Below are 26,917 nucleotides of genomic sequence, written 5' to 3'. Positions count from 1 at the left end.
TTTTGCCAGTGTTATATTCTTACAGAGGGGACTTAAAGGGCAGTTACTTAAATTGGATGCTTGTGTGCCTGTCTATGTGTCTCATCCTGTGAATGAAGACCAATAAATTATGACTTCCATGTAGTAAAAGCAAGACTCACACTGAGTTTTCTGATATTTCCTTGTAGATGTTTAAATATTTACACTGCTTCTTGAATGTTACATTGAAATTTTTCATGGTCTTGGTACACAATGCTTATTTTTCTAAGCTAAAATCTTTGCAGCTAGAAAAATATAGTTGGGCTTTTTGGTCTTTTATATGTGCCTCAGACATGAAACATCTCTGGCCACCAACACAGGCATCAAGTTAGGATGAACTAAGGACTGTATATCTGCTTGGCCTCTGATTGATATAAGAGCAACATCACCAATCAGGTGTCTCCTTGCCCACTGCCAGGGGGTGACTTTTCTGGTCTTTAATCACCTAATAGGCTGTCTGTTGGAGTTTACCCAAAAGTGTTTAGCCCTGCCCATATGTACTTCCTCTGCCAGTCTTTATAAAAAGGTGATGGGGGCCAATTTTCATAATAGAACCTCAAACTACCTTCCTCCTCAAAGCACATGAATGAATCAATATCTCAAAGTGTCTACCCTGAAGTTTTGGCCAATGGCAATGACCTCGTACTCTCTACCACACAGAATAATTCTCAGCACCCTATAATGAGAAATGTCACTTTGGGAAGCTATAAAGACCTGCATGCAAGACCTCTATTCCTACAAATCAGAGGTGCCGGATAGGTTGTTGCTCTCAGCCAATCCCCCATTATGCAGTGTTAATCACAAATGTGGACACAGCCACCAAACTTCCCAGCACAAGTTATTCGGACAGTTTCTGTGAATGAATCAAGAGTTGAAGTGCAAATTGAAATCTACTTATCATCCTGGGTAGCAGTAATCTAGATGCTACTCTGGCCCTGGCCAGTGTTGCTCAGCAGTTAGAGCACTGGCCAGTTAGAGCATTGGCCCACCCACCAAAGGGTCACTGGTTCGATTCCCAGTCAAGAGTAGGTATCTAGGTTGTGGGTTCGCTCCAGGGGGAGAGGGAGTGTGTGCAGGTGGCAACCAGTGAATGTGTCTCTCTCATAGTGATATTTCTCTCTCTCTCTCTCTCTCTCTCTCTCTCTCTCTCTCTCTCTCTCTCTCTCTCCCCCTCCCGCCCTCCCTCCCTACCTCCCTCTCTTGTTCCCCTTTCCTTGATTTCTTCAACTATGTCTTTCGTCCAATGTTGCCTATATTTTCATCAGTTGCATCAAATCCTTGTAAAGGAGTAAACTATTGCTAACTACACAAAAATTAAAACAGTAACTTGCAGAGTCCGTATTTGGTCTCATCTCCTGTTATTTTTTTAAGGCAATAAATGAATGATATTTAAAATATTTTGTATAAATGAAGCAGAGTTTTCAGGGTCAGAGTGAGCCTATAATGAAAGTGTTCTGTTGCAAAGTTGTTCTTTCCTCTGTGTTCCTTGTAGCACATTTGTGAATATTCCCAACTGTCTTCAAGGCAGAAATGAAATGGAGGGTGAGAAGGGAACTAATTTGTGATCTTAAAACCTTTATTGCTGGCATATGAAAAATTATATGTAGCCCATCTTGTTACTACGAAGGGGAAAATGTAGCACTCCATAGGAGTTAAAGGGGCATATATATTCAATGGTGATTTATTGGTAATTTATTGTGTAAGGGGCTATAGTGAGTACTCTAAAAGTTGCTTCCTGTGTTTTCTGGCCAAAGATACTCATACTAATCAGATCAAGACCTGTGGTTACTGTCAAATGATTAAACAATTTAGTAACGAGTTTGATGGCCTTTATGCAAGGAAGGGAATATAGTCCATGGGTTGGGGGGTGGGGTGCATTGCCTCACAGGCGGAGGAGCGCGCTTCCTGAGGGGGTTTGGGCAAGAGCGAGTTTTATATAATGTTAGAAGAGGCAACATGGAAACGGCAGGATGAGCGAGGAGGTCAGGGATTTCTTTATGAGGCTAACAGCTCCTGTTTTCTAGGGTAAAGTAAGCTAGCTAAGCTGACTTGGACAATTGTGATTGGTATGTTTTGGATTTCCTTGACAGGTGGGTCCCATAAGTGCAGGATGACTTAGGCTTAGATTTGTGACATGGGCTGGGCCACTAGGGTGGCCTCTATTTTGTGGGTCCTAATATACAAATTAACTTTACCATTACAAGCCCTTTCCATCTACCAACACCCTTAATACCTTCCTTTCTAGTCATTTCTTACTGTATCAAAACCCAAGTTGGGGCAACTTCAAGCTGTAAGCTCCTTGAGGTTTGCCTTATTTGTCACTGGAATAAAGTACTTGATAAACATGGTTTGACTTGATAAAGTGACTGAATGGCTAATGGAGAGAGCCCTTCCCCCAGAAGTGCCCAGTTAGATATTTCTGGACAGGAAAGAAAGCTGGTTATAACCTCTTTAATTGTTTTTTCTTCTGACCCAGAGTTGTAAATGGAGAGAGCAAGGATAGTATGAGTACTAGATCACTTCATAAGTTATATAAATGTCTAATCACTATGTTGTATGCCTGGAACTAATATACTATTGTATGTCAACTGTTATTGGAAAAAAAAATTTAAATCTCTGGCCAACCTTAAACAACTGTTTTGGATCTGATGGCCTGCTAATTTATCATTGCCTGCATTAGTCTCCTTCCATTAAGTCCCACTTTTCCTTGGCTCCTTCAACTATTTCTTTTATCTAGTGATGACTATATTTTAGTAAGCTCCCTCAAATCATTGGTGGAAGAAGATGAGGTAGAACTAATTGTATACCAATCAACTCAGTAATTTATATAGACTGTATTTGGATCAATTTCTGTGAGTTAATTTTTCAGGCAAATATGACTGACAGTTGAAACATTTTATAAATGAGGCAGGGTTCTCAGGGTCAGAATGTTCTGTTGAAACATTCTTTCTCTGTGTTCCTTCTAGTGCAACATTTGTGAATGTTCCCACTATCTACGAGCCAGAAATGCAATGGAGGTTGGGAAGGAAAAAAGTAACTTAATATGCTATTATAAAAGTTTTATTGTTGATATATGAAGAAATAAAAGTAGCAAATATTACTGAAAGGGGGATATGTTATCTTTCTCCACATGTGAAAAAGACAAATATTCAATGAAGATTTCTTGAGAATTTATTAAAGAAATGTATTCAGTCCTATAAAATGGTTTTTTGTTTGCTACCCAAAAGCGTTCCAACTAATGAATTCAAGACCTGTGAATACCAAATCCGTTTTCACTTGTCAGCCCCTTGCCACATCTTCTCTAATGTTCTTGTCATAATTTTCACCCCTAAACCCAAGTTGGGACAACTTCAGACCGTAAGCCCCTTGAGGCTGATCTTATTTGTCAGGGGAGCATGTATTCAATAATATGATTTAAATGGATGAATCAGATTTCTGTACAGGGCTAGGAAAGCTGGTTATAACCTGGTCACATTATTCTTGTGGACACAGAGTTGTAAATGTAGAGAGAAAGGCAAGCAGAGTTTCAGTCTGTGAATTGTCTCGACAGGCCCTAGACAGCAGGAGCTCACTGGATGCTAGGAAAGTTCATCTAGAGGAGACATCAAGAAATACAGGAGTTCCGTTTACTCCACGCATCTGCCTAAGCGGTTCTCAACCTGTGGGTCGCGACCCCTGAAAATACATCCTGCATATCAGATATTTACATTACGATTCATAACAGTAGCAAAATTACAGTTATGAAGTAGCAACAAAAATAATTTTATGGTTCGGGGTCACCACAACATGAGGAACTGTATTAAAGGGTCGCGGCATTAGGAAGGTTGAGAACCACTGCAATACCAGTTCACAATTCAAGTTCAGAGCACGTGAACACTGGCTCAAAGAAACTCGGGTGAAATGGACATGAAAACTAGCTGGAAGGAACCTGGCTGCAGGATCTGTTCAGTGTTTGCGTGTCCCTCCTGAGCCACCTGCTCTCACTATATTGTATTGATGTTTGGAAATGGGATAAACCGGAGGAAAATCATTTCTTAGGCTCTTAAGTCTGACTTCACCCAACAAAATCACGCCAGTGCTCAGTTCTCTGGCCGGAGGGTTTCTCTAGAGACAAGTTGGGGGGCCGCCCAGGCGACATCCAATTCCCGCGACAAAGTTCCGCCCGGGAGGAGGGGGGGCCAGGAGCTGGGGGTGGCCAGGAGCTGGGCGGAGCCGGAGGGGAGCGCAGGGGCGTGACCACGGTGGAGGGGCGGGCCCAGGCGGAGCTCAGGGTCGTGACCGGGAGAGGGGGGGCGTGACTGTGGCAGGAGGCGGGTGGCCTGGCCTGAAGGCTGAGAGGGGCACCTTCTGGAGTGGCGTGGCCAGGGCAGCAAGTAAGGATCTGGAGGTGGAGTGATCAGTCATATGGGGCGTGGCTTAGAGGCGAGGGGCGTGGCTATGGCCCTGGAACACGGCGAGGGGGTGTGGCTATGATGGCTAAGTTTGCCAGCTGCGGCCCCAGGACTAAGTAAGGTTCCTGCTCCTGGGAAAACGCTCAGGTAAGGGCCAGTGGCCGAGTGGAGGGGGGTGGCTACAGCGGGGGCTGGCCGGCCCGGGGAGGGCTGGACCTTCCTCACCCCAGCACTGCCCTACCTGGTCTTGGAACCAGGAGAGCTGTTTGCGCGTATTGCTGGGGTCACCGAGGGGCGCAGTGGACTAGTTAGGCTGGGAGGGTATTACCCTCCCCCCCTCCCCCCCCCTCCGCAGCCCTCCTCTATGGGAGTCACCAACCAAAAGGCAGAACTTCCTTTAGGGTTACTTGCACTTGACGGGAAAACAGCTGCCCCAGGGGATTTCTGGGGAGTTCCTTAGGAGGGAGTGTTGCCTGGGCTGGTTGGATGTAACTAGCTCGAGAAAGTCCAAACTGCTGTGAAATAGCTGGATACAGGTAAGGACTGCAAATCTGAGATTGTGGTTCCACGAGCCGAGGCGCGGCAAGCTGGGACTAACTTGCGTCAGCATTGTATTTCTTCCCTCCCCTGACTTTGCCGGGGTCTGTGGATGGAGTCATGGCCACCCCCACCCCAACGCGAGGGATCAGCATCACAGCTGTGTCTCAGGAACAAATCTCAGTCTTCTGCTTTCCCCAAGTCCTTCTGGCCTTTTTGTTTTCGTGCCTTGCCCCAAAATTGGAGGAGAACCTCGGAAGTAAATGTTGATGGCTGTGAGTCTTTGTGGAATTCCGTGTTAAATGCTACTGCCTTGAGGCTGGTGGCAACTCATTAATATTCATGTAAGTGCCCTCCCTTCCCATGTATTTTAACTGGGAAAGTTGGAGAGGTACAAGAAGTTAATGTGTACACCTTAATTTGGATAGAACTTATTCTCTCACAGCTACTGAAAACCACATTGTTTTCTGCTTCCCCTACTTTCTTTACTGATAATCTAGTCATCTTTATTCTCCTATTAAAAGTCTTGCTGGAAGGTAGAAAGGAGTAGCCAGATTTCTCTGGTGAGGGGAGCTGCCTGGGACCCTACCCCTGATCCATCCTTGTACATCCCTCAGAGCCGGCACTGTTCTTGGATACGTTGGAAATGGGAAACCTTTCAGCTATGTAGGGCTGTCCTTTACTCAGGTAATTTTTGCATCAGTACCAGGACTGAAATTCACCAAAAGACCAAGAGCAGCAAGGACACGATTCTCTGTGCCTGTACACACCTCTCTGGAGCCAGGGGAGAGGCTGTGAGGGCTCACAGTTGGAAGGCAGTAAAGACTGACTGAATTGTGAGTGAATGAGTGAAAATGAATATTTTGGAAATGTGATGGTAAGAGGACAGGCCACACTTGCATAGTTTGTTGCAGCACATTAAGCAGTCACTGGAAATGTATTTTGAAACTTTTGGCAACCCCAGATTAGAAGCATACTCTCAGAAAAGAAGTGGGTGAGAGGAGGAAGCTGAGCTTTCTCAGTCAAGACATGGAAACATAACCTCTCATTTAAATTCAGAGAATTGCAAGCTGGCTTCCTTTCTAAATCAAGAGGTGAGAAAATTAAGGGTCAATATGATAAGAATAAAGGAATTTTTTCAAAGTTATCATTACCTTTAGTAAGACTTTATTGCTGTCTGTTTTGCATACATGTAAATATCTTAATCAGGCAGAGTTCAATCTACTTGTCATTTAATAAATACATGATTTATGAATGATTCTTTCAGTATCTTTACTTTTTCACACATTTCTAAGTCTGCAAAACAGCAGGTAAGGGACCTGTTAGTAAAATTCAAGACATGCATAAATAATTAGTGATTGCATAGTACTATAGTACAGAATACTTAGCCCTCTTGGGCTTGTAAAAATTAATGGGGATGGAGTCACTTCAAAATGGAGTCGGAACTGTCATCCCAAAGGAGCCTTGCATATCTTACTTCTCAAACCTTTGGATTGTTAAAACTGAGCAAATAAACCTATGGCATTGTATCCCAAACAACTGTTTGCAAAGCTAATAGGAAAGTAGATATGACTACATGACTGAAAACGAAAGACATTCTTTAAAATTAATATCATATGTTCCGGTGGTTGGCAAACTGCGGCTCGCGAGCCACATGTGGCTCTTTGACCCCTTGAGTGTGGCTCTTCCACAAAATACCTACTTCTGTGCATGGGCCACGAAGTTTCAATTGTACTGTACGTGCGCGCCCACATGTGGTATTTTGTGGAAGAGCCACACTCAAGGGGTCAAAGAGCCGCATGTGGCTTGCGAGCCGCAGTTTGCCGACCACTGTGTTAGCCTATCTGCATTTATAGAAATTTCTTCCTTTGCTTATTAACACTCAGAGAAATTCCTTCTATTCCTGCATTTATTCCCCTTTCCTTTCTCATAAAAACCCCTTGTGCCTTCACCTCCTAATCAAAACATTATTTGGGTTTCTGCCTGAATCAGTGCTTCCTGAATAGCTCTTCTATTGAATCTTAAACACTTGTTGCCTCTCACTTTGACCTTTTATTTTTATGTTAACTGTCCCATCTTTAAGGACAAACTTAAGTAAGGATAAATTTTCTGTGAGAGCCAGTAATGTATGGTAGTAGTTCATTCTTATGTATTATGTTTGATAATTAAACATTATTTTGTGGTTTCACAAGCTTGGGTTTTATGAGATCCTGGGTAAGTTTAAATAACCACCTCTATAACTTTTAATGTAACAGACGGGATTGGTGTTAGGCTTGAGTATGAATAATCTCAACTATTGTTACAGGTATTGTAGCCCAGCATTAGCTAAACTGAGTTTCTGTTTATTTGGGTTTTCATGGAACCCTCTTTGCCTCTGACTTTCCATGCTCTGTTGCTTCCTTGATTGCCTTTAACTGTTCCTCTCCATCCCTCGGACTCCTTAATCACTCCATTTTTTCAGTCTCCCTCTGTACACCTGTTGCTCCTTGTTGGAGAGGGTGGGTGTACCTTCTCTTTAGCCTTGTAGCCTCTCCTAAGGACCAGAGCTGCTTTGCCAACTCTCCTAGACCTTTCCTCTCATCTGTACCTTGGACCTCAAATCCAATGTATAATTAGATGAAGAGGGTCATCATTCCCTTCTCACCTACACCTTGTGCCAACTAATGTTTCTCTGTCAGGGATCCTCATTCTACCACCAGCATCATCTAGCTGTAACACCATGAAGCCTTCTTCAGCTTCTTCCCTTTTCTCTACTCCAGTTGAATGCAAATCCTATTGTTTTATTTTTAACCAAAATGGTGATCTCTTAATGCAGAGTGCCTTGTTCATCTCTACTGCCACTGTCAAGTTCAGTATTTTATATTCTCCACTTGCATCACTGGAATTTCATTTTAAACTTCACATTCCCAACTCTGAGCTACTGAATTCCCACCCAAAACCTGTTCGACACAATATTGTCCTCATCTCAGCTCATGGCAACTCCATTCTTCTAGTTGCTTAGGCCAAGAATCATCCAGTCATCCTTGACTCCTCTCTTGCACATTTTACAGGCTGTATTTCCAAGTTGTAGCTAAGACCCAACCACCTCTCACCACCTCCACTGCAACACCCTTAGATCCAACCCCTGGATTATCTGAATGATTTCCCTGATTCTTTCCTGCCTCACATCCCACTTGATTTCCAATAGAGTACCTTGAATGATCTTTTAGAAATATAAATCCGATTATGTCCCTTCTCTGCTCCAGAAACTTAATCGTAACCCCATTTCTCTTAGAGCAGTAGTTCCCAATAGAGCTGATGCCCCTTCTCCAAGGAACATCTGCAATGTCTGGAGACAGTTTTGATTGTCACAGTTGGAGGGAGGGTGCCACTGGCATCTAATAGGTAGAGACCAGACAGACTACTAAATGTCCTACTATGCACAGGACATGCCCCCCCCCCAAAAAAAAGAGTTATCTGGTCAAAAATGTCAACAACGCCAAGGTTGAGAAACCTGAGTTGGAGAAAGAACCTTTACAGTGGCCTAGACATCTACTTGATCTGGCATCCATTACCTCTCAACCTCATCTCCTATCCTATGCTAGTTCACTCCTGTCATATTGGCCTCTTTACCATCCCTTGTATGTGCCAGACACACTCCCACCTCAGGGTCTTTGCACAAGCCATTTCCTTTGCCTAGAATACCCTTCACCCTGATACCCATATAATAAATTCCTTCACCTCCTTCAATCCTTTGCTCAACTTCACTTTCTCAATAAGGCCTCCCCTGAGCAATTTATTTAAGAATCTGACACCCCCTTCTCACTGGCACTCCAAATTCACCTAACCCTGCTGTACTTTTCACTGAATCCATTATATCATTGCTGTTTATTGTCTGTCTCCCCCTACTAGAATGTAAGTTCCACAAAGGTAGAGACTTTGTTTTATTACCCTGTTGATCCTAGAACAGTGTCTGGCATTTAATATGTTTGATTGACATCTTGATGAAAGAATGAATAAAAGAGTGATGGGGGGAAAAAAGAGTGATGGAATTGAAGGAAGGATGGTTGAAGGAATCATCTCATCACTGACTTTCCTGGATCCACTCTTTGCCCACTTCCATCCATCCTACGCTGTGCTGACAGTCATTAGAAACCATCAGTGCTTCCTCCTGTACACATGGAATAATATTTGAAAGTCTTCCAGTCTATTGGAAATTTATATTCTCTGAATTAGTCTCAAATCCAATCCTTCCCTACTTTCCACTGCATCTTCTGGGCATCTGCTTGACCAATACCTTAACAAATATTCATAGCAGACTTGAGATTATGGGAAGTTCAGATACATTTGGCTTCATTACCAAAAACAGTATTTTGATTTTATAAAAAAACACAAGGTCATTTTCAGAGTCAGTGTCCCCTGCAGTGAGATGGACTGTATTCCTAGGAGACAAACAGAAGTTCAGACTTCCAGACTATTACATGCAGCCCACTATTGGGTGGGCTTTGTGGAAGAGGAACTAGAACAGCGGTTCTCAACCTGTGGGTCACGACCCCTTTGGTGGTCGAACCACCTTTTCACAGGGGTTGCCTAAGACCATCCTGCATATCAGATATTTACATTACAATTCATAACAGTAGCAACATTACAGTTATGAAGTAGCAACGAAAATAATTTTATGGTTGGGTCACAACATGAGGAACTGTATTTAAAGGGCCAGAAGGTTGAGAACCACTGAACTAGAAGGTGAGGTTGACATCAGGCCTCTGGAGCTCTTGTGTCCTCCTAGTCCTCGAGAGCCAGTCTGGAAGTGGGCAAGAGACACTTCCTCTGGGTGAAGTGTCATCAGGTGCCAGCCTTGGCATTGTGCACAGATGGCATGATTACAGAATGCAGAGCAGTCCCTAAAGGCAGGACTGCTCCAGCCTGTTGCGCCAACTCAGACTTGTCCTAGGGCTTTCCTGATGGCTCTGGAACTAGACCAAGGATCAGTTATCCAGACTTCTCTGGGCGCCTCGGTAACAGGTCTCAGACCCTCACATTGCCCCTTGTGCAGGGCCAAGAGCACGCCCACTCATCTTTACAACTCCCTGCTGACCTTGTCTTATCACAACATTCTCTTTGAAGGGCAGACCAGCAAGTCCCTTCTGTTGAGTATACTTTGTCCTTGGCATTGTGTTCCTAGAATTTACTGTCTTTTTAAAAAAATCTAGATTATAAGCAAGAAAGAAGTCCTTTTCCACATGTTTTCCCACCTCCCCACAACACTGGGATTGATTATGAAATAAGCCCAAGGTTCTACCTGTTTCAACTTCAATTGTTCTCTTTGGCCTTGGTTCCTAAGCACCCCTGCCTCCCCCACAATATCCTCCTCATTGCTGACATTACCCCTGTCCATCTCTCTGTCTTTGTGCCTCCTATTAAAATCGTCTCTCTCCTATGACACATGTTTCAGATGTCACCCCCTCCTGAAACTTAGAGCCTCTGTCCTCTACTCTCATTGAATTAAGTCAGGGCTGTCTTCACATCTGACTTGATTAAGAAGTATTTGTTTAATTGTGTTAATTGAAATAAACCATACTCAGAGGAAAAATATTGTATAATTCCACTTATATGAAGTATGTAGAATAGGCAAATACATAGAGACAGAAAGTAGAAAAGAGGTTACTGGGGTTTGGGGCATCATGAGAAATGAGGAGTTATCTTTTAATGGGTAGAATTTATACAGGGGGTGATGAAAAATTTTGGGTATAGATACTGGTGATGGGTACACAACATTGTAAATGTATTTAATGCCACTAAAAACATGAAAATGATAAATATTATGTATATTTTACTACAATAAAAAGGTAACCAAAAAAACCCCACAAAAGTTGTTTGTTTAAATAGCTTTTCCTTGTAGATTGCAAGTTTGTGGGAATGGTGAAAAAACATAACTTTTTCATCTTTACCCAGCACAATGCTTTGGATGAGATAGTCACTCATTATTGCTTCAAATCAGGGATAGAAAGAAAACAGAAATAAGGTACATTTTGACATATCTGCTGCCTCCAAAATGTATATATACAAACACACATAAAACTGCTATAAACAAAAGTGATTCTAATTTGGTTTGAGAATTTCCAACTCCTTTTGTCAGTGAAGACATACTTGAGGTGTCACTGCCCTAAAGACCCAGGTAGGAAGTCAGACCTCTGTGTGTTTGAAGAACTTCCTGCCAGTCCCCTTTCATGTGGAGTCATACATTTCTGCTCCCTGAGATCAGTGTGATCATTGGCAAAGTGTTGCGGACAACAGCACACAGCACATACAATATTTGTCCAGGCACATGCACTAATAGCTAATTAAAAAGAATTCTGCCTTGAGCTCGCAGTTGTTCCTTTCAGGGTAGTAATAGGAAGTAACTGCCCTATGCCTTCACTGGACACACCTCACGGTTCCCATTGGGTTTAGCCTTCTCTCCTCTGGCTCAGATCTGGTGGGGTCAAGGGTAGAAGAGCTAGTTCACAGCCAGTTAACAGCAATGAGGTACATGAAGAGAAGAGATGGTGAAATCAGGACAGGTGCCTCCTTTCTCTGCATTCCTGGGTATCCTAATGTGCTTTTGTTTTCATCTTACACTCTTCTTGGAAAGACAGTGTGAATGTTAAAGTTCAAGCCTCTAAGTGATGTGTGTCTTTAGTGGCTTCTCAGTTTCTCTTTTTTGTGCCTTTTGGCAGCTGCCCTCCTCTGACATTGCCAAATTGTTTAGAGGCCTCCAATCGGCTGAGGGCAGAATCTGAGGAGCACTAACACCTGCTGAGAACTGGATTGGTGTGTATTTCCCTTCCCATGGGATGTACATTTCAAGAAGCTCCGAGAAGGGGACATTGCACACCTGGAAGCTAGAGTTCATGTCTTGTTCCTCTTTGCATCCCAGCCCCCAACATGATGCCTGGGGCAAAGGAAATGATAATAAATGTTTCCATGAAAATGATTACTGGCAGAATTCCCATCTCTGTGACACCAGATTGGGTTCAATAGGTTCCTCTTGCAGATCAGACAGAACTTTGGGGGTCCTTCATATCTTATAGGAAGGGATATGAGACCCTCCTCTTTAAAGACATTTAAAAGTGTTTTCATAAATGTATATAAGTACATTTATACATTTCAAAGTGTATAATAAAAATACAAGTGGGTGATGGTGACGTGTAGGAAAAGGAAAAATCCCTTCATATTGGGAACATACTAGCAGTCACTTCACTGTTCTCAGTTCTTGAAATTAGGATCTAGGTCAGCCGTGGGCAAACTACGGCCCCGTGGGCCGGATCCGGCCCATTTGAAATGAATAAAACTAAAAAAAAAAAAAAAAAAAAAAAAAGACCGTACCCTTTTATATAATGATGTTTACTTTTAATTTATATTAGTTCACACAAACACTCCATTCATGCTTTTGTTCCGGCCCTCCGGTCCAGTTTAAGAACCCATTGTGGCCCTCGACTCAAAAAGTTTGCCCACCCCTGATCTAGGTCTTTCCCTCTTCAGATCATCAGGTAGCCATCATGTGCCAGACACTGTATCCCTAAGAGATGCACCTGTGACCAAGATAGAGATAGTCCCTACCACCATGGGGCTTAGATACTGTGGAGATAGAGTCATAAATTACATTCCTGGTGAGATATTTAATTCAACTCTGACCAAGAACAAAAGGGCCCTGTGCTCACCAAGAGAGGCCACAGTCAAGGGAGGCTTTTAGGAGGTGACAGTGGATGTGGTCATCAAAGGGTGGATAGGAGTTAACCAGCCACAGGGGGAGTGAGAGTGGTCTATTGAAGGAGGAACAGCTACATAAACCCTGAGATTAGAGGGAGCATCAGAAGTTGGAAAAACCAAAGTCCATGTGGCTGGTGTGCAGATAGGAGTGTGAATTGGACATGAGGTTGAGAGGTGCTAGAGCAGGGCTAGAGCACTCAGCTGTGCAGCCAAACCATACTCATTGTTGCTCAAATGGTGTCTGAACAGTTGTCTGAATGCATCTCAAGTAATCACTCTAACCAGCGGTTCTCAACCTGTGGGTCGCGACCCCTTTGGCGGTCGAGCGACCCTTTCACAGGGGTCGCCTAAGACCATCCTGCATATCAGATATTTACATTATGATTCCTAACAGTAGCAACATGACAGTTATGAAGTAGCAACGAAAATAATTTTATGGTTGGGTCACAACATGAGGAACTGTATTTAAAGGGCCAGCAGGTTGAGAACCACTGCAAACACTTTAAATTCTATAGTGGAGTGAATATATAATCAAGGAACATTTTTTTTTCATTTTTGAACTTGTTTGCTTACTTGATACAGGGATAGAAGTTTCAGGAAAAGTGGATGAAGCAGTATTGGGTGGGGAGTGGGGAAGAAGCATTCAAAGTTAACATTACCATAATTTCAGAACACTGTAGTGAATGCCTTGGAAAGCATAGTCTTCTGAGACTCTCAACTATGAATATGTGAGAGGTAGGGAGGTCATCAGTGCAGTCATAAATGAATATTCAAATTGAATCTACTTGTAGATTAGTTCAGGATTAATCTGCATATTCCCATTAACCAAGGGAAATATTGCTACACTTAAAATTGGCAGTCACTAGTTATATTTAAGCTTGGATTTCAAAACCACCCCTGACTATTTTGGCAGGACATATCTTGGATTGTTGTTTTTAAGCAATCCATATGCAGACTAATTTTTTTTTTAAATTTAAGCTGCCTGGAGGGAGCCTTCATCTTTGGTTACTTCTTATATATAAAGTAGAGGGCCAGTGCATGAATGCGTGCATGGGTGGGGTCCCTCGGGGTGACCTGTGGGGATTGGGCCCCAGCTTGCACCCCCAGCCTCGCAGCCCCACAGCCCCGCCTGGCACCCCACCGTGGCCTGGCACCACCCCCTCACCTGCTCCAACATCCCACCTGCGGGGTGATCGATCAGGGCGGTGGGGGGGGGGGGGCAAGACCCCCCTCCCCCCCAGCTTGGCTCCCTCAGTCCCTGGGAGCCGGGTGGTGGTCCCACCCCCCGCCGTTGGTCACTGTCTGCAGGGCGATCGGTGGGGCCATCAGGCCCCCTCTCACACCTGCCTTGGCCTGGCACCGCCTGCTCACCTGCTCCATCATCCCACCGTGGTCCTGCTCTAGTCAGGGCCCATTGGGACCCGTAGTGCCTCCACTGCCTTCCGACGCCCACCCCACCTGGTGGTCAGCACACGTCATAGTAAGCGGTCAAACTCCTGATCAAACAATTTGCACATTAGGCTTTTATATATATAGATATCATGCTAGACAGTTTGGGTTTCAGGAAGTATCTTTTTCAATTTTAAGAACGGTACTGTAAACAGTCTATTTATTCTTTTGGTTAAAGAGGATAGTTTCTCTGGACCTCTAATATTTGCCAATCTCTAAGGAAAGGCAGGGTGCCTGACTTAGTCATCCAGACTCTGCCAATGAGATGACCAATGCCTTTGAGGAACAAGAGTGTATAAACTGTTGACTCTAAGTTTGGGCCTCTCTCACCCCATGGTGTGTAGTGATAGTCTGGATGTTCCCATCTTACTTAGGGGATTCCACATGGTCCTCAATCTTGACTATTTACAGCTTTTCCTCCTCTCTCCTCCTGCCTCTGGGTTATTAGGTTCCTGCAAGTTCCCTGCAAACTGCCCAAGACTTCAAGTCAGAGATTGTGGTGATGAGTAGCCTGCGGGTCATTCTTCAAGCCTCTTTATGCAAATCGCTGTGGAGAAGATGCCAGATTCTGAGATCCATGCCAGTGAGGCCCTGCAGCCTCTACACCTGCAGTTACAAAACCCGGAACCGAGCCCGTGAGTACCCTGCTGCCTTAAGTAGAGCAGGATGCTTGTTTCATAACAGTCATGCATGTTAAAGATTTGTGGATAGGATGTCAGTGGCATTCCAGAGTGGGTGTATATGCCTTAAGAACTTTGAGAATTAATTACTTGTTTCTCTATCGGTCCTCTAAAAGGATTGTGGAAAGTTCTTTTTGCCCCAGTTTTACTGAGATATAATTGACACATAACATGTATAAGTCTAAGGTGTACCACATGGTGATTTGATACACATGTATATTGCAAATGATTACCAGTATATATTACTGTATATTGCAGTAAGGTTTGGAAAGTCCTTTCCTTGACCAGTTTGAACATGTTAAAATTATGTCCTACAGAAATGGGACAAGGGTGAGATCCAGTTTCAAATAATTTGAAACCTGTTCTTTATTGTTCCTTGTTAGCAATTGTCTTTTTAAAAATATATATATTTTTATTGATTTCAGGGAGGAAGGAAGAGGGAGGGAGGGAGGGAGGGAGAGAGAGAGAGAGAGAGAGAGAGAGAGAGAGAGAGAAACAATGATGAGAGAGAATCATTGATCGGCTGCCTCCTGCATGCCCCTGTGCCATTGATTGGAATCGAACCCAGGACCCTTTAGTCTGCAGGCCGACGCTCTATCCACTGAGCCAAACTGACTAGGGAAGCTATTGCTTTTTTTTATTAAGGTTGGTCCACAGATTGTGAATGATTTCTGTGGATCTGAACATTCTAGAAGATGCATGTTAATGATTGCCAGCAGTTCAAAACAGTAGCATCACACCCTGGAATATTCTTTCCTGAGTTACACATTGTGGTTGCTTCTAGCAGACCAGCTTGTTGAGTGTATGCTCTGCTGTAAACATAGCAGATCAAGTGAGGCAGCAGATGGTCTCTGTTGAAACCTCTCACATCTAATCCCCCTGCCAAAAGACCAGTTACCATCTACCTCTCTATGGGGCAGGGATTCTCCACTGCAGCACCACTGACATGGGGGTGGGTCATTCTGTGTTGTCAGGGGCTGTCCTGTGCACTGTAAGATGTCGGATGGCATCCTTGGCCTCTACCCACTAGATGACTGCAATATCCCTGCCCAGTTGCAACAACCAAAAATGTCTACACATTACCAAATGAGCTCTGAGGGACAAAATTGCCTCTGGTTAAGAAATGATAGGAGAGGATAAACTGTGTATTTGTGGAGAGATGAGTTTGAGTTTGTAGAGAAATTAAATGGATAAATATATCATTGGAGAGGTATTTTTCATATTTTCCATTAGTTTAAAGGGGTTGACTCAGAGTTTCCAAATATTGGCTTGCTTCTAGGTCAAGGTTTCTCTATTTTTTCTCTTTGGGTTTAGTCTCTTTTGATCCCATTTGCACATAATAAAAGCATAGGTAAGAGAAATGCTTGTAAAATAGGCATGATAATCTAGCTAAAGCCAAGGACTTGAAACTGCTCCATAAATATATTTTTATTGAGAGTGTATTTTATTTCCTCTCACATTGACCGTGTTCTCATTAAAATGAACTGCCCAGTGTTATAATACATTTCTGGTTGCTGGGTGTGGCTTCCTACCACCAAGCCCACATCCTACCCAGGCTGGCTTATTCTCAATATTGGCACTTTGAGGCTTAAAGTGGAAAAAATATTTATCTAGGTAATAAAGTTTTACTTTTTTAACAGAAAAGTATAAGTCCCTAACACTACCTAGTAGTTAAATAAAGTGAACCACAAAAATGAGCTTTGTAGGCAATTCCTTATTTTCTAATAGTCCCACCTAAAAATGAACAAATAGTATGTCAATTGCATCTCAATAAAACTGGGGGAAGTAAATTTTGTTCATTTGTGTAATTCTACTAATATAGAAAATATAGGTGAAATATAGTATATAGGTGAAATAAATTTTACTAACATTTTATTTAACATAATAGATCCAAAATATCACTTTAAAGTAAGATGAATATAAGGATTATAAATGAAATGTTTTACTTTCTTTGTTTTATACTAAGTCTTCAAGGTTCCTCAGTGTTTTACATTTATAGCACATTTCAATTTCAACTAGTCACACTGGGTGTGTGGGTACCATGTTAGAGAGTGCAGGTTGCCTAGGAGTAACAGTAGATGAGAGGATGCTTAATGTAATGTGCAGCTGTCAGGAAAGGGGTTTGAACTGACCTTGAGAGCCAGTAGGATTTTCACAGATGGGAAAAAAACAGGCAGATGTGATCATGTGAATGCAGGAGGTGTTCTGGGTACACTTGCTTGCCTGGTTGGAGAGACTATGAGTGAGAGGTAAGGTTAGAGAGCCTTAGTATCAACTTGTTTGGTTTTCTCTATCAGTAAGGTAAGCATTAAGTTCCTCCTTTGTGCCTGGTACCAAGTTCAGCCCTGGGCCTGTAGCAAAAGTACAGGATTCAGGCCCTAGGGCTTAGAGTTGACACAGGCCCCTTGAGCAGATAAAGTAAAGGCACATTGCATGAAACATGGTTAAGTGCTAAATGGTGTGAGGGTGAATGCAGTGTGAGTTCAGCAGAAGGAAAGGTCAGGGTGGTTGGAGAAAATGTCAAGACTGGAGTTTGGGAAGATGGAGTAGAGGTGAGAGAGGAGGCAAAGCAACCAAGAAGCATGGTATGAAGTCTGGGCTATAGAGACCAGAACTAGGCTGGTGGTCATGGGTGAGACAAGAAAGAGATAAACCTAAAATATTTTTAAAGAAAAAATAATGTGGTAAGTAGGGTAATCTATATATATATACTAGAGGCCCAGTGCACTACATTCGTGCACTGGGGGGGGGGGGACGGTCCCTCAGCCCGGCCTGCACCCCCTGGCAGTCCAGAACCCCTCGCTCCTTACCGCCTGCCTGCTTGCTGCTCCTTACTGCTCGCCTTGCTGCTCCTTAGCTCTGTTGTGGAGGCGGGAGAGCTCCCGCCACTACCGCTGTGCTTGCCAGCTGTGAGCCCGGCTTCTGGCTGAGCGGCACTCCCCCTGTGGGCGTGCACTGAGCGTCTGCCCCCTGGTGGTCAGTGCACATCATAGCGACCAGTTATTCTGGTTGTCCCGCCGTAATGGTCACTTAGGCTTTTAAAGCCTAATATGCAAATTGTCCCTGTGGGAGTTCACCAGGAGACTGATCACTCGCTGTGATGTGCGCTGACCACCAAGGGTGGCGCAGAATGAAGGAAGGCCACGTCCGGCAGCCGGCAGCCAGAAGGAAGGCCCTGGCTGGCAGCTGGAAGGACCTGATCGTCCCTGATCGCCAGCCAGGCCTAGGGATCCTACCTGTGCATGAATTTCATGCACCGGGCCTCTAGTGTGAAAGAAAGATAAAAAGAAAATGAGCCCTCCCCAGTTATGTTCTTTATTATATTCCTTCATTCCACAACTGATTGAAAGCCAGCTCAGTTCTCATTTGCAGAGCAGCAGGGGAGGCACATTGTATGTGTAGGGGAGGACAGATTATTTTCATTCTACCCTTCTGAATTATTGCCCCCCCCCAAATAAAGGAGAGACTAATCAAAGGAAAACAAACAGAATTTTAATAACACGGATGCCAGGCCAAAAAAGTGGGGGGGGGGAAGGGGTTTGGGGAACAAGTTAACATATAATATGGATTTATAAAAAAACATTAATTGTCTTATACATTTTGATAAGTGGCAGCACCAGCTGCATTTGTGACACAGTTTGGCTTCATCTGGAAGGTCATCTGGAAGGACGTTTGGCTGTCCAGTCTAATTAGCATATTATGCTTTTATTATTATAGATGTCCCCTTGCTGTAGTTGTCTCTTCATATACTGCTATGGATAAGCCCCTGTAGTGCCCCTCAGCAGCTGAGCTACTGAGTAGTTATCAATGAGAATAAATGAGATATCCTGACTCAGATTATATCACTCATATCCAAACAACCTATAAAAACAACTTCATTCTTAGATCAAAATAATTTCACTCTTAAAAACAACATTAATTTTTGTCATAAGTAGATTTTAAATCATATAAAACTGATACACAATAAGTGTGAATTCTCAAGTTCCCAGCCACAAGTCTGAATATCTCAGAGGTGTTTCTAGAAGTTTAAAAACATCACACAATCAAATACAGTTGTTTATTCCAACAATAGCAGTTCAATACTAAATTTAAAAGGCATATACCAGATAAGGCACTACAAGACAATAAAAAAAGAGGAAGATACGGTTCCTGTCTGCAAGGAATTTGCATTCTAATCCAATTATAATATGAGTATATTATACCAATTCATATACATTTTCCATTTTATATTTCTGAAACAGAAAGTTCTTGTTCTTCACAAGTTATTTTATATTAATGGAGAAACCCAAAATATTGATTTCAGACCTCTCTACAGGCGAGAGTACTGCATTATATGAAAAAATAGAAAGAGAGAGAGAGAGAGAGAGAGAGAGAGAGAGAGAGAGAGAGAGAGAGAGAGAGGAAGGATACTTTGAGTTTGTCTTTGCTTTTAGCTCCAAGATTTCTCTACTTTAGCCTTGTTGAAATCCAGGGTCAGATCATCTATGCATTGTTTAGCTGCATCCTTGGCCTCACCCACTAGATGTCAGTAGCACCCTCCTCCAGTTATAACAATGAAAAATGTCTCTAGACATTGCCAAATATCTCCTGGGGGGCAGAATCCCTCTGTTGAGAATGACTGGCCTAGAAACTGCCAGGAGAGCTTTATGTTTGTACTGCTGGGGTACTTTTCCCAAAAAGAAAAGGTTAAGATCTTGCACTTCCAGCTTTGGGCAGCTACCTCAGAAAGAAGAATGTTTCCTATGTAAGAGTGAATCAGAGGCAAATTTCTGTTTTTTGTTTTTGTTTGTTTTTTTTTAATGAAAAGAAGGGTGTCAGGGACCCTGCCATGCACAAGGATATTTGACTGTATAGCAGCTGCCTTGTCAAATCCTTAGACTCATTCATAGCAGTGAGGTGAGGTGCAGAGGGTCATTAGTAATGATTTCCTGTTGGTCTTGGTTTTACCCACGTATGGTGCTTCTAAAGGGCAGAGAACTGTAACACCCCAAATTCTACATGTGGGTTCAATCCATCATGCATGGATGTCTCAGAAGGTCTGTCTGTGTTATCAGGAAGTCTGTGGAGATTTCAGGGACTTGCCACAAAGACTGTTCCAAACTAAAGAGGTTCATTTGCCTATATGCATCAAAGCCCAATAAAACACGAGCAGGAGTATGCAGCAAAGAAAGTAAAGGTTTATTTAAGAAAGTGGCACCAAGCCTGGAGACACAGGTGAGCTAATGCTCAAAGACCAGGCTCCCCAATGGCCTGTATGAGGGCAGATTATATACGGGAACAATTATTAATCATTGTGACTAAGGGAGTTGAGGTCATGGGATCTACTGATTATTTGGGGCCAGGATAGGAAGTAGTGGTTATTGATGTCAGCTGTGGTGTCGTTCTGTCCAGTCTTGTGAGGGTAAAGATGTTATGCTTTCATGGGCCTGGGACTGACACACAACTGAGGCCAAGATGCCATGTTCAGTTTGAAACTGTTCCCTTGATCAACAGACCTGAGGTTTTGTTCCTAAGACCTTATGATGCTAACCAGAACCTGAGGTCCTAAGGACTTTGTGATTAAGGGAGTGGACATGCAGTATGTCGTGATGCTATTGACTGGACAAAGCTAGCTTGAATTAAGGGGGAAAGTCATATTAAAGAAATGAAGTTCCTGTGCAATTACAAGACCTGGTTCTTGAATTTTTGGTAGAAAAATCAACATTAGTGATGTTATCAGTGCGCATGTGGGACAAAATGTGTCTGTACACTTAATATTATAAACAGAACTCCAAGAACCTTCACAATGGTAATATTCTACCCAGGTTTTACAGAATGGCCTCGTAATCTTCAAAATATTGCATACATAAGAGGTGAAGTCAGCATACACACTTAAATAGGACCATATAATTCCTCCAATGGGATTTATCTCTCTCTGGTTCTCTTTGGTCTGACATACTTCTCTGCTGTGATTCAAGAAGTATTTGAGTCTGTCCTTAAGGCCTTAAGTATCTCTATTTCCCCCACTTTCCTTTCTTCTGAATGATATGACAGTGTAGGGGAAGAAAAATAATTTTTGCTCTGTACTTCTAGGTTCTGGACTGAGACCCAACCCCCTCCAATAATAAAAGACAGATTAACAGGAGAAAAAAAAAAACAAACAAAAGTTTAATAACATGGATACCTCCTGTATACATGGGAGAGACTCAAGAAAACTGAATAACTCCCCCAAAAGGCCCAAGCCACCACCTTAAATACAGTCTTCAGCGAAAGACAAAAGATGTTGGGGCAGGACTCTAGTGTAGGAGGTTATCAGGAAAAGCACAGTAAACAAGAGTAAGGTTGTTATACAGATTTAAGTCAGTGCCTTCTCCATTGATCAAAGTCTATGGATTTAGTCTTCTTCCTGGTATAGAGAGGGCTATACCCTTACAAATGGAGATTCCCTTATAAATATAAATGTCTCTTACAAGAGGATAACTTCTACTGCATTTTCATACCTTCTCATGTATCAGTTGTTTCTTTAAAAAATTCAGCCTAAAATAATTCTTGTGCCAGAGATATTGGGGTGACTCACTCTGCTCTCCATCAACAGGGCCCCTAAACCCTGAACATCTTATAGGTCTCAAACTAACAAGAAATGACTCCTTTTCTTCTCACAATCATCAGTATCTTTCTTAATTTTTCCAAAACCCTAGAGAGCAGTGATGGCGAACCTTTTGAGCTCGGCGTGTCAGCATTTTGAAAAGCCCTAACTTAACTCTGGTGCCGTGTCACATATAGAATTTTTTTGATCTTTGCAACCATAGTAAAACAAAGACTTATATTTTTGATATTTATTTTATATATTTAAATGCCACTTAACAAAGAAAAATCAACCAAAAAAATGAGTTCGCGTGTCACCTCTGACACGCATGTCATAGGTTCGCCATTACTGCCTAGAGTGTGCTCTAATGTCAACTGGCAGTCTACAATATTACATTGTGTGTAAGGAATCCAGAAATCTTCAAAACAGCAAGCAAAATTACAGGATGCATGCAATGCAAGCCTTTATTTCTCCTAGCCAACCAATTAAAACCTTAATGGTTGATTGAACATTTGCTTTCCAAAAATTACTTCTCCTCTTTCCCCATTTACTTTGTTGAAAATATGTGCATTATTGAAAATGTCATTAATATGTTCCTGTGTTTAAAACTAGTTTAGCAGTCTGTTCTCTGTATCTATGAGCCTGTTTCTATTTTGTGAGAAAAAAGAAAACACACCAAAAAACTCATAGACATAGACAACAATATGGTGATTACCAGAGGGAAAAGGGTGTGGGGGGGGGTAGAAGAGGGTAAAGGGGGGATAAAAATGGTGATAGTGATGAAAGGAGACTTGACTTTGGGTAGTGAACACATAATACAATATACAGATAATCTATATTATAAAAGGCCAGTGGCCGTAACACCGTAATGCCGTAACGACCAAACAACCAGTCACCAGGAGGTGCATTGATGGGTCTCGCGGCGCTACGGGTCTGGGGTCCCACTGGTGCGGCGGGTCTGGGGTCTTTCACGATTTCGTGCACTGGGCCTCTAGTGTACTATAAAATTGTACACCTGAAACCTATATAATTTTACTAATCAATGTCACCCCAATAAATTCAATAAAAATTTTAAAATACAAGTAAACTGGGCATATCCCTAAAAAAACCAGTTTAGCAGGTGGAGCCCAGGAAATTATCAATTCTAATCTCTATGCATTTTTCCTGTTATCATAAGACTATGCTGCATTTGGTTTAAGTGAAATTAGAAGGTGGACTGAGAGGCTGCAGTTTGACAAGACATCAGAGTCTGCTCCTTTGCAAAGGGCTCTCTGACCTGCCCATGTCCATGTCCTCTGCTTTAGTCAGTCCATGAAGCCCCTAAGTGGCTAAGTCCTGAGACTTCTAGTTTCCATTAGCCTCAACACGCTCTCCACAAATAAAACCGCCTGATGTGTGATCCCAGATAAGGGACATCCTGATGGCAGTCCTGATGTGCTTTCTCCTAGTGCACCCACTCTGGGAAAGAATGGACCTGGTCCCAGGGGGCGAGCGCCAGTCGCCCATCAATATCCGGTGGAGGGACAGTGTCTACGATCCTGACTTAAAACCGCTCACCATCTCTTATGACCCTGCCACCTGCCTACACCTCTGGAATAATGGATACTCTTTCCTTGTGGAATTTGAAGATTCTACTGATAAATCAGGTGAGAGCCAGACTGATAGTCTCATCTGGAGTTAAAGGCACAGTTTCATATGGGCACAGGTTATATCACACTGTCTCCATGGAAGCACACCTCTTTTGTTAGCAATGATGGGACACATTGGACTTACTTTTTCAATGTAAGTTTTTATGCATATTTTCTTAGTATAGGTAGTATTTTTATTGCTAAATAAGCATATTTCTAAGTATAGATTTATAATTGATATAGAAGATAGGGTGTGAAATGAAAAACTGTGTCCAGCCAGAACCGGTTTGGCTCAGTGGATAGAGCTTCGGCCTGCGGACTCAAGGGTCCCAGGTTCGATTCTGGTCAAGGGCATGTACCTTGGTTGCGGGCACATCCCCAGTGGGGGGCGTGCAGGAGGCAGCTGATCGATGTCTCTTTCTCATCGATGTTTCTAACTCTCTATCCCTCTCCCTTCCTCTCTGTAGAAAATCAATTAAAAAAAAAACTGTGTCCAAAATTTATTTTGTAGGGTTTATGAATATGTACTAATTTTCTCTGCTTGTTGACTTTACAAGACACTTTTATGTTAAATAGTAACACTGTTTAATTAGATTTAACTGATCAGATTTCAATGCCTTTGGAATGGTGAAAAGAATATTCATGTGTGCATGAGGTTTTAGTCTTAACAACTAGCTAAAGCTAGTAATATATTAGAAAAATGGAAACTCGCATTCTGTTAATTTTGTTAGTTAAGCAGTGTTACCTAGTTTAAAATAAACACACTTTTATTTTTAATGTGTTTTTATTGATTTTTTTAGAGAGAGAGAGGAGAAGGGAGAGGAAAGAGAGATAGAAACATCAATGAGAGAAACATCCATCAACTGCCTCCTGCATGCCCCCTACTAGGATTGAGCCCGTAACCTGGGCCTGTGCCCTGACCGGAAATTGAACCAGTGACCTCTTGGTTCATGGGTCAACACTCAACCACTAAGCCACACCGGCCAGGCAAGAAACACAATTTTAACAGATTTTAAAATTCACACATTATATTGCTTTTGAATATTTTTTTTCTCTTAGTCAGATATAAATTAATCTGAATGATTTCAAAGTTTACCTGAAACTTTAGAGTGTGATGAATTCTACACAGGTTTTTCCTTTCCTTTCCCAAGCCAAATTTGATGTTATCAAATAGTCCTAATTTCATTGAAATAATTATTATTTGAAATAGTGTGTCTTTTTAAAGAGAGGTTATCAACCTGTGCCAATTTTGCCACCTCTTTTTTCCCAGGACTGGGGACATTTGGCAATGCCTGTAGGCATTTGTCATCACAACTGGAGGGTAGTGGTGTGACTGACATCTAGTGGGTCGAGGCCAGGAATGCTGCTAAACATCCTACAATAGGCAGGACAGCGTTCATGAAGAGTTATCCAGCTTCAAATATCAATAGAGCTGAGATAGAGAAATCCTGATTTAAAGGAAATTAATCTCCTCTTCTGAATATGAAGAAATGAGTCTGTGAAAGTTCATAAATCAAGTAAAAGTATGGGTGTTCACTCCTGTGTTTATCCTGACTCTAGGATTCTCAACCGTATCTTGGTTTTCCTTGCATTTTCCTAGTGATGCTCTGATACCTAGACATGGCCCTCTGACCAACTGCAAACAGACTGATCCTGCAATGGGGTTCATCTCTCCTTAAGGGCTAAGGTGTCTCTATGTTGTACCCCATTTTTTTCTTTCTCCTCCATGATATTACATGATCCCCAAACCCTAAACATCTTATTTACATTTCTCAAGCTAGAAACTACTCCTTTTCTCCAGATTCATCAGTGTCTTTCTTCTTCTATTTTTTAAACCCTAGAGTATGCCCCCATCTCAACTGGAAAACTATATTTTATATAAGGATTCCAGAAATCCTTAAAACAGGAAGCTAAACCATCTTGCACTATGGTGGGCTCTACTTGTCTACCTTAGAGCTCTACCATTACTCCTGCCAGAGCTAGAGTAATGGACAGACCCAATCCACAGAACACCAGCTCTCATATGTTCACTCTGGATGCATAGCAATCCCCTCAATTAATTAGTATCAGCCCCAGCTGGTCCTTAGAAACCTTCTCTTCTGACAGTTATTGGTGGGGTGCTCTCCATGTCCCCATCTGTCACTGGTGGAAGTGGGCTTCTTGGGATGCTGCAAGAATAAGAATTTCCGCGCCCTAACTGGTTTGGCTCAGTGGATACAGCATCGGCCTGCAGACTGAAGGGTCTCAGGTTCGATTCCAGTCAAGGGCATGTACCTTGGCTGCGGGCACATCCCCAGTAGGGGGTGTGCAGGAGGCAGCTGACCGATGTTTCTCTCTCATTGATGTTTCTAATTCTCTATCCATCTTCCTTCCTCTCTGAAAAAAATCAATAAAATATATTTTAAAAAAAGAATAAGAATTTCCTGAGGCTCCCATGGGAGGATGAGGTATTGTGGAAAGCTTTATTGATGAGGTAATATTAAGGGGCTTTCTTTCCAAGGTCCCACTTCCCTCTATCTTGCCATGGAAAAAGTCCCATTTTATCTTCAGCAGGGCTAAGATCAAAACCATTACTTAGAGTTTCTGCTCCATATTTGCACAGTTCAGTCCAGCATCTGGCTAGCTTAGTTTGTGTTCCCAGCTGTGGTCCAGTGCATGTGGAGGCCATATGGCCATGGGCCATGCAGCTTCTAGGGCCACATGACTCTGGAGGCACATGGCCCATGCGGGTCATGGAGCAAATGAGAAACAGTAAGTAGTACAGTGGGAAACAGGAGTTCAAGTAGCAAGAGGAACAAGAGAGAATTCTTTGGGGAATTTTACCCTTCCAAGATTTTTCAGGCTTGTAGTGGATCCACCCCTAGCCTATTATATTTGTTCCCAGATTAGACTGACAGACAAGCACCTTCCCTACATCACCCTCACTTTACTTGCATGCACCCATCTTCCCCTTTGTTGGACCCCTTCTTCCAGTGATTTTCAGGAAATGGAATGGTGGTTCCCTGGGAAGAGTAAAATTGCAGCTTTCTGGTGAAGCTGCCCAAATGACCATGCTTACAATGTTTGCCCTTCCCTTTGCTCCTTTCCTATTATTACTATTAATAAACTAGCTAGTTAAAATGGTAACATGAGGATTCTAAATAGTGATCAACCTTCTAATAACTTTGATAGTTTAGGGACTTGCCAATATTTTATTGCTTTATTGAGCTAAAAATCTTAGGAAGTTGTTTAATGGGTTTCCTAATCAAGTGAGTCAATCCCAAGATCGTTCAAGGCAAATAGTTTTTTATTTTATTTTTAAAAATATGTTTTTGTTGATTTCAGAGAGAGGAAGGGAGAGGGAGAGAGTTAGAAACATCAATGATGAGAGAGAATAATTGATCAGTTGCCTTCTGCATGCCCCCTACTGGGGATAGAGCCTGCAACCTGGGCATGTGCCCTGACTGGGAATCGAACCTTGACCTCCTGGTTCAAGGGCCAACGTTCAACCACTGAGCCACACTGGCTGGGCGTTTTGTTTTAATTTTCAGTCATGCTCTTCTCATTTGAACAACAGACCCAAGAATTTTCATCCACCTATTTGCAAGGGCAATCTTATATGAAAAAAAAAAAACACATACATTTTCCTCATAATAGTTCCCTAGATACTTCCCAACACAGCAAGCTGAATTATTCCTTAATCTTACCTCCCCTAGGTGAGTCAGTTTCACACTCTTTTTACAAAATGCAAGAAAGTTTGTAAGGAGGTTGCTAATTTTCCACTTGTTTTGTCAGGAAGGACTAAAATAGGTAATCCCTTTTCATTGTGTTTTAATAATTATTTTCTTTCAGATATCATTAATCTTTAATAAGTACCTAACTCTATCTCTTTTTCCACATTTCAGTGACTACCTCCTATCTCCTGCTTATTCTGCACTG

General features: G+C 42.4%; 1 protein-coding gene and 1 pseudogene across 18 annotated transcripts in view; one reads left to right on the top strand and one right to left on the bottom strand.

The window, feature by feature from the left end:
• Positions 1–26,917, top strand: part of CA5B (carbonic anhydrase 5B) — a 78,978-nt gene that overhangs the window by 37,286 nt on the left and 14,775 nt on the right. For 15 of the 18 annotated variants that reach the window (XM_036303991.1, XM_036303995.1, XM_036303993.1 and 12 more), the window contains 2 exons: positions 14,575–14,761; positions 22,820–23,017. In XM_036303991.1, coding sequence (XP_036159884.1) covers positions 14,575–14,761; positions 22,820–23,017 — 385 coding nt within the window. Of the gene's footprint in view, positions 1–4,367; positions 4,557–11,637; positions 11,739–14,574; positions 14,762–22,819; positions 23,018–26,917 lie in introns of those variants that run through there. The other 3 variants (XM_036304006.1, XM_036304007.1, XM_036304008.1) reach the window with 3 other exon arrangements.
• Positions 297–441, bottom strand: LOC118654894 (annotated as a pseudogene).

Source organism: Myotis myotis, unplaced genomic scaffold, assembly GCF_014108235.1.
Source record: "Myotis myotis isolate mMyoMyo1 unplaced genomic scaffold, mMyoMyo1.p scaffold_m19_p_4, whole genome shotgun sequence".
In the NCBI taxonomy this organism is placed as follows: Eukaryota; Metazoa; Chordata; class Mammalia; order Chiroptera; family Vespertilionidae; genus Myotis; species Myotis myotis.
Note: the sequence above shows the minus strand (reverse complement) of the source record. Positions and strands in the feature narration are given on the sequence as shown.